The 21235-nt window shown below is 39.3% G+C and overlaps 2 protein-coding genes across 4 annotated transcripts in view; one reads left to right on the forward strand and one right to left on the reverse strand.

Moving 5' to 3' along the window:
* Nucleotides 1-748: 748 nt before the first annotated feature.
* Nucleotides 749-10249, forward strand: LOC141797788 (G2/M phase-specific E3 ubiquitin-protein ligase-like). Its single transcript, XM_074679470.1, has 9 exons — nt 749-775; nt 1464-1964; nt 1996-2035; nt 2109-2402; nt 2628-2803; nt 3280-3430; nt 4457-4499; nt 4663-4880; nt 9993-10249. The coding sequence occupies exons 1-9, from the start codon at nt 749-751 to the stop codon at nt 10247-10249; spliced, it is 1707 nt and encodes a 568-aa protein (XP_074535571.1).
* Nucleotides 10250-13985: 3736 nt separating this feature from the next.
* The window catches only part of gkup (glucuronokinase with putative uridyl pyrophosphorylase), a 39227-nt gene continuing 31977 nt past the window's right edge, over nt 13986-21235 (reverse strand). The window contains exons 20-23 of one of the 3 annotated variants that reach the window (XM_074679302.1): nt 16824-16892; nt 16687-16750; nt 15069-15140; nt 13988-14902 (exon numbers count right to left, since the gene is read on the reverse strand). In XM_074679302.1, coding sequence (XP_074535403.1) covers nt 14807-14902; nt 15069-15140; nt 16687-16750; nt 16824-16892 — 301 coding nt within the window. In that variant the 3' untranslated portion in view covers nt 13988-14806. The other 2 variants (XM_074679303.1, XR_012599102.1) reach the window with 2 other exon arrangements.

Here is a 21235-nt window from a genome sequence, read left to right on the forward strand (position 1 = left end):
TCCTCAATTCTCTCCGTGTGCCATTCCCAGCTGTCTTGAGTTCAACTTTGTCACAACCCACACTTACTCACATTCTCTCTATTTGCTCTTACACTTCACACATCCACCTTTTCTTGCTCAGAAATGCTTTACACGTGCTATTATATACTTTTTGGTTTTATCTAAGGCCCTAGGCCCACAATTCCCAGTTTTTTACACAGCACATGAGATTTATGTTCAGTTTGGCATGCACAAGCCCCTAATCTTTGCACAATATGGAGCACATCAGCATAGCACATGGAGTTAGTGTTAAGGTGAACGCAACTCAGAGCAGCACATTAGACTCATTTAGCAGATTCCACTAAATTATACCCCATGCAGCATAAATCAGCCAGCTTTTAGTTTACATAGCACATGTAATATCAGATCTCAAAATGTATTATTGCACTCAGCTTTCACATCCGACACACATCACTCACACCTTTTGTTTTGAAGTGGAGCGTTAAATGTCAGGGCAGGAGCTCTCGGGTGGACTAACAAAAGCTGCTGCGTTGTTAAGCAACATTTTGGCATCGGCGGAGACAATTCGAACGTTGTCAAATGCAACAACAGGCGGGCAGCAATCTCACGCTGCCTCAGGTGCCAACACAGTGGAGGGCCAACTTACTACAGTGTTCCCATCTCGCCGCCGCAGTGGCGCGCCACAGCCAGCAGTTGGCCCCATCCGGGCCACCATGCCGCGTTATCAAGCTCAGCAGTGCTTCGGCACATGGACATCGGGTACACGAAGAAGGAGGTAAGATTTGTTGCCAGTCTAACTATTCATGCATATTCTGTTTTTTTTTTCTGACTGCGCTCGTTAACCGAGTTTTAACCGTTAACTTGCAGACCAGCAACCATAGTTAAATATCTGAGACTTGATGGTGTAGCACGTTGTGCTTGTGCATGATGCTAGGCGTTGTCTCTGAGTTGGCTGTGGCAGCGTGATCCTCACCGTCTATTTACACTCAGTCTGCTCTATCAATATTATTTCAGAGTCCGTTCACAGCAGCATGACTATTTCAACAAAGATGTTATACTACTCCCAAGTCCATCATGGGGAAGTGTCTGTAAACAAGGCACAAAAGTTTGGCTGCACAAACACGGACACATTCTCAGTGCTTTTAAGTTCCAGAAGGCGTGGGACCACCAGACTGTCATACAACACATCAGGGATGGATTTGGGGAGCATATTCCTGAAGATGTCAGGTAAACCCTTTCTCTCTTTGTATCAATAAAGAAAAACACACTGTAAGTGTAATGATAGCCCTATATCAATTTAACAACATACCATAATATTATTATTTTGTTTAAATTTTGGTCACATGTCTGTACAGCGAAGTCCGTGGGTACATGTCTATGCACACAAACACTCACATTCTATCTCTAAGACTGGAGTGTAAAATGTTTATATTTCCTTATTTAGGCCTTCTTTTCTGTTTCAGGATGACGGTGAAGATGAAAGCCAACTCTCATCCAATAGCATCCATTCATCGTCCAAAATGGCTACAAAGGCTAGTGTTTCCATTGACAATGATGATCAAGATTGCTTTTGCACCACCTCCAACAGCGAGGAAAAAAATGACTGGAATCCTGACATAAGTGGCCCTGATGGAGGGAGTCTTGCAGGAAGTGATGGTATTCCTGACACCAGTGGTCCTGACCATGGTCGTGGGACTAGCAGCACAAGAGGAATCAGTGGACCTGACGGAAAATGCTCAGCAGGAAGTGACTGTATTCCTGGCACCAGTGGTCCTGATGGTGGTCCTGGCACAACCCCAACAAGAGGCATTAGTGGTGCAGATGGAGTCTGCCTTGCAAGACATAATGGAAGAAGCTGTCTTGATGAAGACAACTATTCTTCTTATTTAACACTCGTTGCAACCATTTCTGATGACAGTTCTGAAGATGATGCAGGCAATAATAGCCAGTATGGAGAGTCACATGTGAGTAGTGCACACATACTTGAGAAATAAGGGTGATATAATTTCACGAAATTCAGGTTGTTATGCATTATGTCAAATCTAAAGAGCAATTTCTGATCATATTTTTATTTTTTATTTTTTTTCATAGTGTATAAAATGTTCCAGTTAAGGAGATACTGCTGGAACTGGCCAGCAAAATCAATGTAAATCCGCGGTGCAGATTTAACATAAATAGATCTGCCATCTGGGAGGGAGCCATTCGTGGATTCAAGAGATTGTCCTATGAGCCCCACCTGATGATGTCTGTGAAATTCTCAGATGACATGGGAAAACATGAAGAAGGAGTTGATTTAGGGGGTCCAAGGAGGGAATTCTTAAGGCACCTAATGGAGAACATTGCACAGTCCCCCATGTTTGAGGGAAAAGAAAACAGCCAAAACTTCGCTCTCAATGGCACCGGTGCTATTCTTCTTTAAAAAAAAATAGAAATAAAAAAAATAGTAATGAAGTCATTTTAATGTTGTGTCTTTTACATGCAGCTTTTTCATTTTTGGACCAATTTATAATTTAGATAAATACAATAAAATGTGATTTAATTAGTAAGTCTCTGCTATGTTATGTGTTTTTGTTTTTTTTTGTTTTTTTTTGTATCATTACATTTCTTCTTATTCTGTTGTTTTGCAGCTCTAAGAGAGGACTGGTACTACATGGCAGGCAGAGCCATTGCGATAAGTTTGGTACATGGTGGTCCACCACCAAACTTCCTCTCCCCAGTGGTATTTTCTTTACTGGTTGATGTTCCAGCAAATCCAGTCCTAGACGACATTGCTGATACGGACCTCTTGGAAAAAGTCACAAAGGTCAGTTGCCACTCCTTCATCCACCAAGACAGGAATTGTAGGTTCACTCTAGTGTGGCCCAATACTTAACTCCTGTATTTCATGCTGCAGTTTGAACTCTGCCACAATGTAATCAACTAACTTGGTCATAGAAGTTTTGTCTTTCCCACCATTTTTAAACCACTGGCATTACAGTGTCACAGTTGCACTTGCACTGTGACGAACTTTTAGAGAACAATAGAAAATCAGTGATACAGACCTCAATTATCCAACGTGTCTTAATTAGTATTCAGTTATCTTGGTTGCCTCTCACTATTTTTGTTCATGCACAGCCGATCAGGCAGTTTAGGAGAACTGCCTGATCTAAATAGATTTTCTTAATGTATGTGCCATATACTGTTCATTTAATATTATTGATGTCTATGCCCTTGCCAATAAGTTGTTAACTAATAACTAGCTTCTATAACAAGCCAATATGCTGCTCCTTGTGATATCAGGTATCTGAAAGCACAACCATTGAGGACCTTGAAAAAGCAAAGGCACCTCTGCATGACTACTTGGCCAATGCAGGATGCCTGAGGCCTCTTCGGTCAGTCAGAGACAGGGATCTGCTGGTACAAGACATTGGGTGCGTCTCAAAGCTCCAAAGTTCCATCCTTCCTTCCTCCACTTGCGTCGTTCTCTTGCGTCTTAGTCCCTCCCACCAGAGATGCATGGGAGAGACGTGAGGAAATGAAGAGAGGAGAGAGGAACAGAGGAGATTGGTTTTTAGAGCAATGGGACATCCTCTTCTTCGAAACGTCACATGAAGCGACATGTTTCAGTGATGACGGCATCAGTTGATCACCTCTGGATCATCTGTCAGTCAGCTCTAACAGCTGTTTGTGCGTCTGGGCATGTGCGCTGTAATAACTCTGATCAAACAGAAACAGTAACAGAGATTTGTCTGTTTCTTTAACCTGTTAAACACACACATTACCATGAAGAAAACCTGCTCTCTGTTTATTCTGTGTGCTGTTTAGAAGCTCACGGATCACTTTTCCGGTAAAATGCGTAATTGTGAGATTATTTATGAATTATTTAGCCTTTATCTAGAGCCCATCTGATCGTGAACTCTGAAGCTTCAGAGTTTATGATCAGATAAGGTGAGTTATATTAATATATTAATATAACCCACCTTATTGTGTCTCAGGAAGATATTAGTTATCAGTCAGTTTTCTGTATTAATCCTCTGTTATATTGATTTGATGATGGTTGTATTCAGTGTTTTGTGCTTTAAACTCACAGCGAACACTTTATTACCAGATTTATGATCAGTTTCTGAACGATCCTCTGTGCCTGTCCTCAGTTCGTCTTTTCTCTCATTAAACTCCGCTGTGCTTTTGTGAAGTTTCATGTTAAGTCTGAGCCGCTGCAGCGTCCAATCAGAGAGTGATATTCCATATGGGGGCGTGTCTGTCAGTGAAAAGACTTCCGCAAAGCCGGCTCTCGTGTCTCCTCGATCATAGCTCCCCGATCAGTCTCCTCTATCCTCTCTCCTCTCTCCTCTCTCCTCCAAGTACAATTATCGCTTTGGAACAGTCTTCAAAATGCCGACTGGGAAAGTACTTCCGGTGTCGCAGAGGAGATAGGACGCAGCAAGCACGAAGTTAACGCATTGAGACGCACCCAAAGTCATGTTTCAGGTCATCCACAGGGTTCAAGGTCCATTCCAAAGGTATTCAGTGTAGATGCACAGTCAGTTTAATCAGAATATGGAGTAGAAATTCAACCATCAACCAACACAGACTATGTTCCTGTAACAAATTGACCAAGTCAGAAATTCTGAATGAATTCAACAAATTCAGTTGATTTTTTTTTTTTTTTTTTTTTTTTTACAGATTCCATGAAGGACTGAAAACTCTGGGGGTTCTGGAGAAAATACAGAAACATCCAGACAGCTTTCGCCCCCTGTTCTGCTATGAACCAACCACTCTGACTGCTGACCAGTTAGATGATCTTTTCACCATTCGTCTGTCACCAGAAGGGAGCAACAAGAGAGTTGTAGAGGAAGTGGTGATTCCCTTTTGGAGAGACTATCTTCAAGATGCAGAAGGTAGTTGACTGAGTCCTTGCCATTCAGTTGAGAAATAATACATGTTTTATTATGAAGAAACTACTATTGAGACAAGGACTTTATAGGAGAAGCTAAATGAATTAGGGCTGCATTTATTGATTCTTGTTGTAATCTAGTACTCTATAAAGTATTTTGGCAATTAATCAAGTAATCAGATAACGGGTACATTGTGTACACTGCAGTGTTTTACTTAGTCACTTCAGCTTCATTGAAAATCATCAGTAACATACAAAACAGAAAATAAGCCAGGTCTCTGAAATGAACATTTTTTATTATTGTTATTCTGAACATTTTCAGCAAAAATGAGATTCCAAAACCAAAGCAATTTTTCTATTGGAAAAGTAATTCCAACGTGAAACTGTCTCAACAAGGTTTTGCATGTTATTTTGAGCAACCGGGTCTGAATTTTTAAATGAGACACTGGTTTTGAATTTTTCAACTGTATTTTTTGGTTCTATGAGCATCACAAGACTTTTGTGAATTACCATTTGTACCAGAGAGAAGGCAGACAGCTTTATAGCTGATATCTCAAGAATGTACAACTTATACATACAGTAGAAACCTAAATGGATAAATAGGGTTTTTAGTTACAATTTTAACTCTCTGCAAGTGAGCACTGAAGCAGTAACAACTAATCAAACATTAGGGATATTTACCCATGTGCAATGGTGTGTATGTTTGTTTATGTTGTTCTTGCAGTTTTATTTTTTTGTTAGTCATGTCTTTTTTTCCTCTCACTTTGGTTATTTTTATTTTATTTGTTTTTATTCAAGCATATCTCTTTTTTGCTGTTTTATTGCCTTTATCGCTATAATAATACTAATTACCATATTGAGGATCTTATTTATCTTGTTTTATTACTAGGCCCAAGTAATATCATACTAACATAATTTAAACATCTAATGTTGCCACATTTATTTGATACATGAAAGGATGCCCTACACCTGCTTCCTATATTGTAGTGAGAGTGCCAAATTACAAAAAATAAATCTATAAAAGAAGAAAATAAATAAATGAATTAATAAATAAATTAAATAAGAATCAATAAAAGAATAAATAAATTAATAAAAAATAAGAATCTATAAGTGAATAAAAAAATGAAGACAATATGAATTAATAAATAAATTATATAAGACTCTATAAAAGAATAAAAAATAATTAATAAAGTATATAGTAATCTATAAAAGAATAATTTAAAAAATGAATCAGTAAAGAAATTTTATAAGAATCTATTAAATAATTAAAATGTGAATCAATAAATTAATTATATAAGAATCCATTAAAAAAAAGGCTAATAAAAGTATTAATATAATGACAAATCAAAAAACAAATAGAAAAGTGCTTGATAGAAAAGTAGCCATATAAAGTGATATTAATCAAAAAATAAATAGAAGGCTAATAAAAGTATACATATAAACACGAATAAATAAAAGTATTTAAATCACATTTGTGCTGCCTTTGATATAAAGTCAGTTGTCATTAAAAATTTATAAATATGTTAAAAAGTGATATAAATAAGTTTAAGTTTAAAAGGCAAACAGATTTCATATTTTGTTTCAGTTCATGGTGTTTGGTGCCATCTGGTGGACATTGTCAGTAACTGAACTTCAGGAATCAGGCTCAGGTCTCATTTTCTCTCAGTCACATGCAGAAGTCTAACAAAGAAGGCAGAGAACCTACTCATTTTGCTGAGTCTGTTTCTTTCACGCTTTGACCTTGGAGAAAATTTGTCTTTTTACAAGCAAAGTTGGTAACTATCACATCAAGCGTCAGTAAATCCAAGAAAAGTCAAGCCTTTTATGTTTATTAGAGACTTTTATGAACTGTTATCTGGCTGTCTAACTCTACTTACTGGAACGTGTGGAAAAGGCAGTACAACATTATGTCACTTTAAAAGCAAAGGACATATGCGCAGAAAAATATGCGCAGTAGGAATGTGGCTGCTTCACAAGCACGGGAGTAATCTCAATCGAGAAGAAACATGGCGACAGGAAACTTGACAGAAGAACACTTAGAAGTTAGAGAACAACATAATTATGATGGAGAATATGTTTTGGGGACGAGGAGGACATTAGGTAAGTGCTGGTATGTGTGCTTTGACCCACACAGACTTCAATGAGCTCGTGTGGCAAAATCTTGAGAATGTAAACAAAGCATATCCCAACATGTTTGTCCTTCTTCCTTGATACCCCAGACAAAACATATGACAACATTTTAACACAAGGCCTGATCTAGCTGGGCGGAAGAATCGAAGCTACATAAGTAATGTTTAGTTACATTCTCAAGATTTGTCCACACAAGCTCGTCCATGTCCGTGTTGATCAGCGCACACATAACACCAACACTTTCCCTTACATCCTCTACTGTTCCCAATTCATACTCTCTGACGTAATCGTTGTGTTCTGTAATTTCAGCCAATCTTTAAAGTTCTCCTGTCAAGTTTTCAGCCGCCATCCTTCTTCCTCGATAGGTTTCCTTCTGGGCATGCGTACAACATCATTCCTGCTGCGCATATTATTCTGTGCATATTTTTCTGTGCATATTTTTCTGTGCATATTTTTCTGCGCATATTTTTCTGCGCATATTGCCTTCGCTTTTAAAGTGACATTATAATGTGATTTAAATACTTTTATTTAATTGTTTTTATATTTATACTTTTATTAGCCTTTTATTTTAAGGCTTTATTCTGTGATTAATATCACTTCCTATAGCTACTTTCTTTCTGTCTCCTTTCTTTCTTTCTGTCTTTCTTTCTTTTTTCATTTACTTATTTATTTATTTATTTAGCACTTTTGTATTTATTTTTTGATTTTTCTTTATATTTCTGTTTTTATTAGCCTTTTCTTTTGTGGATTGTTATTTCATTTGTCAATTCATTTTTGTATTTATTCTTTCACGGATTCTTTTATAATTTATTTATTAATTTATTTTTATTTATTCTTTCATAGATTCTTATATATTTTGTATTTATTTATTATTTCATAGATTTTTTTAAAATAATTTATTTGTTAATTAATTTATTCTTTTATAGATTCTTATATAATTTATCCATTTATTTATTTATTTATTTATTTATTTATTTATTTATTCTTTTATAGATTTATTTTTGTAATTTGGCACTCTCACTACTCAATAGCTTCCTCTACTCACTGTCAGCATTTTCTGTTCTTCTCACTGCACTCAAATTAAATGGAAAGTTACTGGATGTGACAAATATGTGCACAAATATGTGCACAAAATACACATAGTTAAAGGCAAGTAGCCCCCACATTGATTTACATTCTGAACCAGCCTTCACACAGAGCCATAATCAAAGTTGTTTATTACTAGGCTTAATCATAGTTAATCACATTAACTGCCTCTGCTAATGTATCATGAGTGTAATCGTGTTGTGTCCAGCCCGTGGACTAGACACACAGACCTGAGGCCTATAGCACGAAGCGCGGTCAACTTATCCGCGGTAACTCACATCTATCCAGGATTGAGTAACCGTAACAATGGCAATCAGGATAATCGATAGCACGACGCGAGTTATCAACATGGTAACTCAACCCGGGATTGACTCATCAAGAGCCGTGAACGCGCACGTAAAAGAGGAGGGCTCAGAGGCAGCTGACCAATCACAATCATGAGCGACCAAGAAAGCTCCGTACTTCACTGCTGAAGAGCAGCGGCTGATGATGCAGCAATACAAGGAGAGAAGCAATAACTTGGTAAGGGGGGACACGGTAGCAGCGGCCAACCGCAGGCAAAATGCATGGCAACGCATAGTGGACTGTGTAAAAGCCTACGTTATCAGTGGCTCAGTATGATAGTAATCACACTTCTAAATCTCAAAAAACAATAAATGCTACTGTGCAAATGACTTGCATGTATTCTAATTATCATGTCATTCTCCCAGATGTAATCCTTCTGGAGTCAGAAGAACATGGGAGCAGATAAAAAAAAACAAATACAAGAACATCATCATGTCTGATAAGTCTGTTTCAAGCAGTGGCGATTGCTCTAAGACTACAAGGGAAGCTCAGCTTCCCCTAAAATGTCCCCAAAAAAGTGGTGATATGTACTGCTGTGTGTACATTTCATTGATAAAATCTGCGCTAGAATTCCTTCATCTTTTGTTCAGAATCGGCTACCTATCACAGGTAACTGACTCCACCTCCTTCTCATTTATCCTGGGGACGCTATGAATTAATCCCTAAATTACGTGAGTGCAGCAGCCAACACGGGATGCCGTAAACTTGCTCAGCCGCTCCTCATCCCCGACAGAGTACATGAAGCTGCCCGTGGCAAAGAACCGCAGGGCGATGCACAATGACTGTGGGACAGTCAGTGCACCGCTCCTGCGGGTTGCACGAGCAATGTACGGCTCTAATATTTCACAGAGGTACAGTAGTCCGGGCCGTGAGAACCTATAACTCTCATACAGGGAATCGTCGCTTTGATCGAGTGGATCTGATCGATCTTAAACACCCTTTCTCTTCGTAACTCTTCTCACAACTTGTGTACCTCTGTCCATCGGGTTCGGGAGAAAAGGGCAGGCCGTTTCTGAGAAACCGATTGGCCAGTGGGAGGGGCTTTTGTATAGGATCGCATTCAACCTCCAACTTATCCTGCTCCAGAGCAGGATAGCCGTTCGGAGTAGGTCACCATGGTGATCTACTCTGATAAAAAAGGAACCGGCTTCGTGCTATCGGTAATCGAGAGTCAACCCTGAAGTTATCTCGCTAAGACACTAATCCTGCTTCGTGATATAGGCCTCAGATGTTTACTGTCTGGTTGTTATTGTGGTTGTTGTTGTTGTTGTTGACTGTTTACAGGCACACAATTTGCCTCGAGGATTGTTTGTAATCGAATTACCCGGATTATTGGAGGAATCATTTCAGCCCTAGAATGATTATATCTTTATTTGCATGTATTTATGGAATATACTTCTAGACTTAAAACTGAAGAGATATTAAAAATGCTAATGAGACAAATATATACCTATATGTATACCTAGTAAAACAAGTAAATGGAAATTGTTGCTGATAAGTTTGATAGACAATGAAGCATTATGATTTCATTATTGGTTGATTCTGTTCTGTTTTATAGAAGAAGGACCGTCTAAACTACAGAAGATATTGGCCTTTGCCACTGGAGCATCTGTAGTCCTTCCTATTTGTTTTTCCCCAAGTCCGTCTGTCGAATTCATTTATAAAGGAGACGACGATTTCTCTTCTACACCACTGTTCCCAATGGCCAACACCTGTGTGAACTGTATCAGGTTGCCACTCCATGTGTCATACCAGCTCTTTAAGGAGAAGTTTGACTTTGCCCTTGGAAACACATATGGGTTTGGCAGAGCCTGAATGCCATTTTTGTGTCTTTTATGTTCCATTATTTCTCTTTTATGTACACATTGTTTATTAGCTTTACAGGAAGTTTGAACAATACATAGTTGAAAAGAAACACAATAACATGGCCTCCTTACAGAAAGATGTGGAGGAGTGAGGAAAACAAATTAATGCCGGAGTTACCATCATTTTCCATTGGATTTACTTGTTGGATCCTGGTCATTGTGGTCTCATTTATTGTTTTGTAATGTGTGGAAATGTAATGTTGTTATTAGTTTGAACTCTTGGCAAAGGCTCATGTTCATTGATATCATACTCTGTGTCCAAATTAATAATGTCATTTATAGTTGGTTCAAGTCCAATGTTGTTAATGACACCTGGGTGCCACAGCTGAAGAGGTGTCTGGCCCCCTTGTGTTGAGAGGCCATGATTGTTCCACTGGCAAATAAACGTAATGTAGACAGAAAAGATGTAGTTCATTTAATGAATCAAGAATACCTTCTTCTTCCATGAAGTTAAAAATGTTGATGAAATGTCTGCAGACAACTCTATTGAGTTCTGCCCATAGTCTTTCTATTCTCTGATTATGGACAGAAACACCTGTAATAACACTGTTTAGTCCCCTTCTTTCCAACATAAAACGTGCAACAAGTATATTTTCCATGCCATGATCAAATCTGACCCTTGCAGGCAAACAAAAGTTCTCAACACCCTCCAAAAACAATGATAAAACGGTTGAGGCTCTGTTATTAGATGGATAAACACTGCAGGTATATATTAGTTCGGCTGAAGCCATCAACACAGCCGTGCATGACCAGACGCCACCTCACGAGCTTGTGATTTCCATCAAAATGCCTGTTGGGAGACCAGAATCATTATTATTATTATTATCATCATTATTAATAATAATTTATGTCTTTACCCCTTCGGGAACAAAGTGACATTTTTGTACTTTCAGTTCAATTTTGTTAAGCTTTTGGTCATTATTTTGGTTCTGTTACTCTATGAAATTATCTTTTGTAGGAGGGTGTTTTTCATGAGAAGTGTTAATATTCAAAGTTTGATTTTTATTTTTTTTTCAGAGGTCAAAGGTTAATAGGGTCAAATTTATTACCCTTTGAGGTCATCAGAGGACATATCAAACATCTCCAAAAGCTGCTATCAAAACATAACAGATGAATATTTTTGCTCAAATTGTTCAGTCTACTTCAGCCCTGATCAAAAATACTAAATATTACTTTATTTTCTATTTTAGACATTTGAATGCCAATCTGATAACATGTCACTGTTTTCATAGGAGAAAAAAAAATTAGCAATATAATAAATGTTGGAGAGCTGGGGATTTTTTTTAAAGTTCAGGCTTAAATATACACAAGACTATAGAACATATTGATTTTATGCATTGTTATTATTCTTTTTGTACATATATTTTCTACAGTGTCAGATTTTAATGCATTTCCCTTTGAGGTCAGCAGAGGACATACATTTCCTCTCAGAAACTGCTTGAAAAATGAAAAAAAAAAAAAAGTACTTATTTTCTTTTTGCTTGGATGATTCTGAACTGAAACCGACTGAAAAATATAAAATATTTATTTCTTTAAAATGATTAGGAGCTGAAATTGTTTAAATTATTCAAGCACAAAAGCGTACAAAAATATGAATGTTTTGTTTTTTCTGAGAGGACATGTATGTCCCCTGGTGACCTCTGAGGGTCATCAATTATGGATCTCACATTGCAAAAATAATAATAATAATACAATACTTGAAAATCAATCTTATCACTGATCTTGCATATATTTATACTGGATGTTTTTAAACAAATTCCTTTTAAAATTATGTTCATTTTTCATAAAAACCATAGACTATAAAAATATATATATGAATCTATTGCATTTTCATAGCAGTTTTTGGGAGATGATATTCATGTATTGGTGACCTCATAGGGTCATAATTCAAAGCGACTCCAAAGAGTTAATGGTACCTTTACTGATCTTGGCAAGTGTTTTATTGTGAGCTTACCACAATTGGTTGGGGGAACGAACACTATAGACCCTCCGCCTTATAGCACGACGATGTCAAAATGATCGCCCGATGGGATCCACTTGATAAAGACTTTCTCGGACCCGCCAACGCTGGATCCTTATATGGCGTGATCTCAGGCTTCCAAGAACATGTGTTTCACCTGTATTTGGGGTATTCTGTAGTATTACAGTCACAAGGGTATCCAGGTCTTGATTTGACATAACTGCATATCTGGGTGGTTGAAATCCCAGTAGTTGGTGTCTGTGCAGAGTTCTTCTGCTGATCCCAAAGCAGGAAGCAATTCTCTGCCATGTCATGCCAATGGACACACAGTGAGAAATCTGTTGACGGGTTATGGTGTATCTGGGAAGGCCAGGTTGACCAGTGAAGGTTGTTGGGGGTAGCAAATTTGCATCAGCTGACCTCTGCCTGCCTTCACATTCTTGAAGCAAATTGCAGAAACACCTGTGCAGTGATTCCAGTAGGTGACAGACGTCCCTATTTGAAGGATCATATCTGGACACCACAGTATGCAGAGCAGATAAAGTTCTTGTATGGTCATCAAGCTCTCTGTAGAGACGTTCCTGGTCAAAATTATTGGGCTCATTTCTCTGAAGCGATTCAATACAACGCGAAGCACTTGTGAAAAAACATATGACATCCTCTTCATTCCCTTTGACGTCATGTAATAAAGTTTGCACTAAAAAACAAAAACCGAATAGAACTAGATGAAAATTCATCATAACAAATGTTACTTTACCCTCTTTACTGTGTTTCCTCCAGTGATTATCCACCGTTAACGTCCCAACAATGCTCCAAAGAAGAAAAATGGCCAAAACTTCCTCGATTGAGACAGCTTCCTGTTACACTTAAACAACTTCCCGTTACACCGAAATCTCAGTAGTGTATGTAAGAGCAGGTTCAGTAGTGTGTACGAAAGCAGTTTCAGTAGTGTGTGAGAGCATTTCAGTAGTGTGTGTGAGAGAGAGTTTCAGTAGTGTGTGTGAGAGCGTTTCAGTAGTGTGTGTGAGAGCATTTCAGCAGTGCGTGTGAGAGCATTTCAGTAGTGTGAGTGAGAGTGTTTCACCAGTGTGTATGAGAGCACAACATTTCAGTAGTGTGAGTGAGAGCATTTCAGTTGTAAGCGTGTGAGATTTTTACTATAATGTGTGAATATGTTTAGTTTCATATGTGTGTGTGAATAGTAATTCTGAATAATGTCCCTGCCGGCCCCTCATACTGGACAACTGAATTTCTCCTTCGGGGGATCAATAAAGTATTTATCTATCTATCTATCTATCTAGGATGAGCCTGATTGAGGGGGAGGAAGGGTCTGTGAATGCAAATAACGTATTATGTTGCAGGAGCTGGCGGGGGATACAAACGGTAGTTTTTGTATTTCCTAACAGTGAAGGCCCTACACATACACAGCCTCTCCATTAGCCTCTCATCAATTACCAATGTAACATTTCTGTTTTTCCTGCTGCGTCATCTTTTCTATGTGAGACACTGAGTTTCTGAGTGTTTCCCTCCATTAGCAGTCCTGTAAGCTTTTATCTCATCATCTCACCTCCACATCCCTGTGTCTGTTTCACTAATTCAAACCAAACCTTTATGGGTCATTGTAACCCATATGCCAGATTATTGGAACCATTGAAACATCAACACAGTTTTCTTTTGTTTATTGATGATTTTGACAAAAAAAAATTACAAAAGTTTTGTTTATATTACAAAAATACACAAGCAGGACAAAGTCTGTATAAATTACACAATAACTGTAAAAAGGACATTTTATGTTATTATGAATGATTTGTAGCATAATTTGATCCATGCACCCCATAATCTGGATCAGTTAGGGAAATATGCAGACTTCATGTAATTAACATTATTTCAGTCTGATAAGAGTTTTTAAAAAGCTCAACATATTTTTCTTTATTCAAAAACAACAGTATATTCATTATACAAAAAAGAAAGAATAGAACAGGGATCTTAAACTCGTGCCATGAGGGCCAAGAGGCTGCAGGTTTTCTTTCCAACCAGAAACTCCACCAGCTGATTTCACTGATTAGTCCCTGCTCTCTGCTTGAAGGTGAGGTAATTAGTGAAATCAGCTTGAGATCCCTGGAATAGAGTCTTTATTAACTATAAAATTACTTGTTTTGAAAAATGTAATATTTAGATTGCTAAAACACATTCCCAGGACTTAAAATGTTCCAAGTCGTCTCAAATCAGATAATAATAATAATAATAATAATACATTTTATTTCAGGGCCCCTTTCATAGCACTCAAGGTCACCTTACATCACTGAAATGTGCAGACCTTGGTGTTTCTAACGTTATTGCTGAATAATTTTTCAAACAGCCTTAAAGAGAAATGACTCTTGATTATTTTTTATGACTCCTTCATGATTTGATCTCACGAATCACTTTGAGCTTTTTAGTTGACCCCAGTTTTATGATGACCCCAAGACTCTTTGAGATCCACTCAGTCGTAGTCCTGTTACTTGTTGTCCTTTGAGGAGCCTGAGCGAGCCCTGCAGAGGTGTGAAGTCAGTGTTGGCCACTGAGTTGTCCAGCAGATGGGGCGTACGGAGTGATGACGCAGAAGACACAGCCTGCCGCTTGGAAAGCTTGCCTCATCTCCACCTAGTGGACGAAACATAAACTGCATCAGATGGCAAAGCATGAATGAGACTTTAAATTACACACCTTTTTTTTGTTTGTTTTTCTTTTTTAATAATCAGACAGGTACACAGACGAGGGATCAGTCCCCATGCATGCAAAGTCTTTGCCACATGTGGCACAGTCTTACCAGACTGTCGTTATCCAGACACAGACCCACTACAGCTCCTCCACTGCCCGGTAACTTCACAGCTGAGCCAAACTGCAGAGAGCCAAAAACAAAATCATAATTTACCATAATTTACCATAATTTTTTGTCATCTTTTTTTGTCATCTTTGCATTTGGATTGGGTCATTAATTTGGTTCATTTTTTGGTCATGGACACCAAACTGGTTATGTCTTCAGTGATATTTTTACTACTTTTTTGCTCCTGTGTTTGTCTGGAGATCCTATATGTAACCATGGCCCATTGTTTACATATTAGATCAGCTGTTGTGTAGTGATGACATCGACCTGTCTTTTCCTCCATCGTTATGGGAACGCAAGATCTATCTCCAATAAGATGGACAAGCTAGTCGTGCTAACCCAGCAACAGAAGAAATACCAGAGGGTAGAGTAGCATCATGCTATTTTCAGACATGGCAAACAGAGCTAACACCAGACTCAAAAACCACACTGGAAGAACTTCACCTGTTGTGAGCAGACAGGATACAGGAGAGAGAGATGGAACAGACTGCCGAAGAAGCTCAGTTCTGGACCCTGTGGAGGTGGAGGCTGACTGACTGTCATCATCTATTTACTTATGGGCCTTTTTGAACTAATACATGTTTTTTTTAACTTTTGTATTTTTGTATTGCTGCTGTGACTCATGAGTTTCCCTCAGGGAATAAATAAAGTATTTTCTGTTCTATTTTATTCTCTGTTCTGTTCTTTTCGTTGCTAGGTGCTGCCCAAGCAGCTGCCTGTTGCAGCAGCTCTCTCTTCTGTTTCTTGTAATTTTTTTCGTCTCTTTTTCGTCATCTTTGTATTTGGAGTGGATCATTACTTTGTATGGTTCATTGTCGGTCATGGACACCAAACTTTTTATGGCTTCAGCGATATTATTTTACTACTTTTCTCCTGTGTTTGTCTGGAGATCTTACATGTAACCATGGCTGCATTGTTTACATGTGAAATTAGCTGTTAGCAGCCTGTAGCATGTCAATGCTAACTAGTGTAAGGCTTGATTATTTCCCTCAAGGTGAGGAGGAGGAGGTGAGGACGACATGCTGGTTCTCGGTGTGAGCTGGGAGGTGACTATGTGGACCTGTCCTTCCATCCATTGTTGTTGGGAACGTGGGATCTATCTCTGGTGGGATGGATGAGCTAGCCGTGCTAGCCCAGCGGCAGAAGAGCTGCTGGAGGCAGAGTTCACAGACGTGGCTGACGGAGCTGACATCAAACGCCGGCGCCACATTGGAGGAGCTTCGCCTGCTGTGGGCAGACAGGATCCAGGAGACAGAGGCTGAACAGACTGATGGGGAAGCTCAGTCCTGGACCCTGTGGAGGTGGAGACTTGCTGGGCTGGAGAGAGGTGGACGTCATCTATTTTCTTGTGTACCTTTTTGCACTTTCTATACACTTTCTTACTTTTGTTTTCTTGATTGTTGCTGTGACTCCTGAATTTCTCTTCGAGGATAAATAAAGTATTTCTATTCTATTCTATTCTAAACAGAAACACACAGAGAGGTTCCTCATGTAGAAAGAAGAAAGAGTGAAATAAAACCTGCTCTGCTGTTAGCAGGTCACACAAACTTTTAGCACCAACCTGCCGTGCCAGCTGAGCCATCTTCAGGTTCCCGGGACCCAGACAGTCATCAGTGTAGATGGTCCTGTGAGATAAGATGGTGCTTTAGCTTTGACAGTGAAAAATATTATGAGCTAACATGAAAATGTTCTGTTTACCTCCGCAGCTCAAAGTTCTGGTCCATTAGCTGAGCCAGGCGGCCCCAGTCTCTGTCACAGAGAGCCGTCCTGAGGAGACCACATATGTAAAATTTCTCTTCTTGTTCACAAAAAATCAGACCACAAAACAATGTTATTTGGACCATAGAAACTGGGAGGTCACTCAATGGCGGCGCTCACAATAGCTGCAGCTAACTGCTCTCCCAACCAGTGCGTTGAACACAGACTTATAGACGATCTTAAAACCAGATATGACAGACAAAAAACTGCTCCGGATAGGACAGGAGGTCACACAGAGCGTTACTGCTGATTTTATTGATTGCACAACATCCCAACGGACATAGCAAGAACTCCCGAGTCTTCGTGGATCACCATGCCACTGAAGTCAAGTCAGCACACAAGTAGAAACACTCGGTCAAGCCAGCCCACACGTTGTTTTGTGGTGTGCGAGTATTATGGCAAATTACGGTAATAGCGGCAAACGCCTCATTTCTAAGTAAAAGCAATCTGACTTATAGTACAAGACGTGAGGATTAAACTCAGATAAAAATCAGCTCATTCTAATGTGGAATTTCACAATAAAAGCCCTCTAAACTTTAAAATCTCACTGTCTTTCCTCTATATATAGATTTATAATTACTAAAAAATCTGTAGTTATAACTGGACCATTCCACTTAAGACTGATAGTAATTGACCTCAGGATGATACTCAGAAAAAAAATCATCTCATTCTGGTGTGGAATTTCAAAATGAAAGCCCTCTAAACTTTCAAATTTATCTGTATTTTGTCAATAATTAGATAATAATAATTAAAAAACCTGTAGTTATAACTGAATTATTCCACCTCAGACTGATAGTACTTGACCCCAGGATGACACTCAGAATTAATCATCTCATTCTGATGTGGAATTTCACAATAAAAGCCCTCTAAACTTTCAAATTTATATGTAATTTGTCAATAATAAGATAATAACACTTACAAAACAAACGCTAACAGCATATCAACACTACAGAAAAGAGCAGTAAGAATTATTCACCACGCAAGCTATAGAGCACACATAAATCAACTATTTATTGCGGCAAAAATCCTGAAGTTCTGTGACCTAATAAAATATAGGACTATGCAGGTATTATACAAGGCCGCACACGGTCAGCTACCGAGGAATTTACAAAAAACGTTCATAAAAAGAGAGACGAAACATAATTTAAGAGGGGAAATGATTTTTAAAAAGAGAACAGTAAGAACTGCATTGAAAGCCATGACTGTCACAGTTAGTGGAGTTAATCAATGGAACAGCTTAGAAGGAGAAACCAGGTGCAGCGGTTCCAGGAACATATTTAGGAAAAAAATTGTCAAAATGACCTTTGACAGATACGAAGATGATAATAGCTAAATGTGTGTCATGTAAAGTTTGTCAAGACCTGAAAGATGCTGAAACATAAATAAATGGGTGTGTTTGGTCTACAAGACAGCAGAAAGGACAAATGTGACAAAACAATGACTGTGAATGAGGTGATGCTGTTTGACATTTGGGATAGCAGTATATATCCCACCAACTGCAGAGGGGCAGACATTCCCAAAATGGATCCACTAAGCTGGGCTTTCAACGCAATCGATAAGATTTTCTCAACCCGCCAAGCTGGCCCAGGAGAACCAAAATGCCCTGATGGAAATTTCCCAGCTGGGTACGCAATGGACAGCTGGAATAAATGGAGAGCTGTGTGTCTGGCAATCCTGGAGGTTGAGGACGTGGAGGACGTGGAGTCCTAGGACTGGGCCTCGGCAGGATTATGTGGAGGCTGAGACGCATGAAAGCTGAGTTTACAGCAACAAGAGAGGTGATGCTACAAGCAAGCAATGAGATCAATAGAGCCGGAGGTCAAAGAATGATGACTCGTGCACTCCTCAATACAACCCGAGTGGGAGGCGGAAACGCCAGCATGGCTGAAAACCGCAGCAGAGCCCAGGACGGCAGTGCAGGAGCACGCCTGGGCGAAGGGGACAGTGACAACGGGTCACATGTTTAATACATCAACAAGAACAAAATTGAAAGACCCACGAATCAGGCTGTACGTGAAAAAAAGGATTGGGCATTAAAGATCAACTATGGACACTAAAAGGACAATGCCTCAAGTGAAAAACAGGATTGGACATTAAAGATCAACTATGGACACTAAAGATGATAAATAATTATGCCAAACTTCTGTAAATGTAATCAAAATTTATATTACTCTGACGATGTGTGAAAAAGAGGAGATTAAGTATTGAGCAAACGGGGACGGGACTAGATAAGCTCTGCTTCTCCCGTCTTCCCTTTCGGACAATGTGATCATCTATTGACAATGTGTGATGTTGTATAAGTGTGCTGACATGACCGAAATAAAAATCAATTCAATTCAATTCAATTCAATGAATTATTAAAAAATCTGTAGTTATGGACTTCCGGCGAGGCTACTGTCCAAGATGGCCGCGTAGTGAATTTGCTGCGGAGCCGCTCGCACTTTCCCCTCTTAAAATTTATATTTGAAAATTCCTAAACGCTTAAAATATTCGTGGGGTGAAGCACAACTATATAAATTATGTGCCAAGTCCAGAAAACTCTTACGCAGTACGGTTTGAGGAGCCTCACGACAGACAGAGGGAAGCTCAGAAGATAGCATGGGGGCTACTCCAAGTTCATCGGAGACAGACACCGCATCTGAGATAACGACCATTAAAGCACTGCTTCAGGGCATAGCTTCCAATATGAGTGGATTAAAATCCGGCATGGATGCAGTACAGGCAGCGGTGGATAAACTGGGAGCTCGATTGACGGAGGCCGAGACTCGAATATCAGCACTGGAAGATAGAAGCTACAACCTGGATGCTACAGTCGGCACAGCAGCCAAAACCAACGCCCAGCTGCAGGAGAAAGTAACTTACCTCGAGGATGCAGGCCGCCGCAATAACGTCCGTGTGGTTGGATTGGAGGAAGGTGCAGAGGATCAAGACATGAAGAGGTTCATGCAGAAGCTACTGGCAGAAGTTTTGGGCATTGAAATGGGCCCGGGATTTGAGATCGAGCAGACCCACAGAGCAGGTCAGCGGGGCATCAGAGCCCGGCATGTGCTGGTACGTTTCCTGAGATTCGGAGCATGAGAGGCGGTGTTGCACGCAGCTCGGGTGAAAGATGTTGTGGAATGGCGAGGCAAGAGGATCTCCTTTTTCCAAGACCTTTCCCAGGACGTGATTCAGAAGCGTAAAAAGTTCAACGGAATAAAGAAAAAACTTCAAGAGAAGGGGCCGGTATATCCGGCCGTGCTGAGAGTCGTGGCGGATAATGTCCGACTCACCTTCGCCCTTCCTGAGGAGGTGATGGACTTCATCTCCAAGAGATCTGGATGAGGATATGGCGGGGACAGAGAGGACAATGCTGAATATGGGGTAAATTTAAGAGGCGTTTTACAGCTCCACCTGGTCGAACTCTTACATGAGTCACCCCATCTTTTTCTGATAACATATAACTAGTTCATGTTCATGTGGTTAAGGATATGTGCTCATCACAGTTAAAGGGGTAAAGGAGCAAAGCAGTATATCTAAGGGCTTCCTTTTTTTTTTTTTTTAACTTTTATAAGGAATTAGTGTTGCTCCTCTCAAGGTTAAAATTGCACTTTATACTTTATTTGCATTAGGAATATTGTGCTTTGCTTTGTTTGGATTTTTTTTCCGCTGTAATATATTCGTCTTTTGGACTGGGATATTGGAATGAACATTTTACTGAAAATATTTAAAGAGGCCTATATGTTGGCCCTTTTTGTTTTTGTTTATGCTGATCCTTTTTTTCTCTGATGTTATTAATGGGGACTGTGGTTTGCTTAAGGCTTCCCCCCCTCTGTTTTTTCTTTTGTTTTGTTCATATGTTAGAACAATATATATTTCTATTTGGACTATTGATGATATTCGGGGGGGGGGGTCTTACCAGCTTCACGGACGTATTATCTTGGGGTTTGGGGTTAGAGTTAAAAGAGCAGTGTTGTTTCTCCGTGGTTCTCATATGTGTGTTTTTCTTTTTTCTTTCTTCCTTTTTTTTTTTTTTTTGTGTGTGTGTGTGTATATGTGCATTGCAGTCACAGGGAGATGACAGGGTCAGGTTATTTCACAGTCCCACCTACATGGATATCTATTCCTCAAAGTTATCTGTATGGGAGCAAAATAGTAGGGATGCTGCATTATTATGGCAGAAATGCTTCAGTTCCTGTCCTGGAATGTCAAGGGGGCCAATCTTGCAACCAAAAGGAACAAGCTTCTCCTATATCTTAAACAAAAAAGGTAGATATATGTTTCCTACAGGAAACTCATTTAGATGAGGAGGAGTCAACAAAACTGCAGAGGGATTGGGTCGGTAAAATATTTTATAGTGCCTATTCTTCAAG

The sequence above is a fragment of the Halichoeres trimaculatus genome, unplaced genomic scaffold (genome assembly GCF_033239565.1).
Source record: "Halichoeres trimaculatus isolate MK-OKI-2021-1 unplaced genomic scaffold, fHalTri1.1 fHalTri1_scaffold_9, whole genome shotgun sequence".
NCBI classification, from domain to species: Eukaryota; Metazoa; Chordata; class Actinopteri; order Labriformes; family Labridae; genus Halichoeres; species Halichoeres trimaculatus.

Coding starts and splice junctions, on each gene's coding strand:
- LOC141797788 (XM_074679470.1), top strand. CDS start 749: ATGGACATCGGGTACACGAAGAAGGAG. Junction 2,403..2,627: donor CTTCGCTCTCAATGGCACCG/GTGCTATTCTTC, acceptor GTTGTTTTGCAG/CTCTAAGAGAGGACTGGTAC. Junction 4,881..9,992: donor TCTTCAAGATGCAGAAGGTA/GTTGACTGAGTC, acceptor TCTGTTTTATAG/AAGAAGGACCGTCTAAACTA.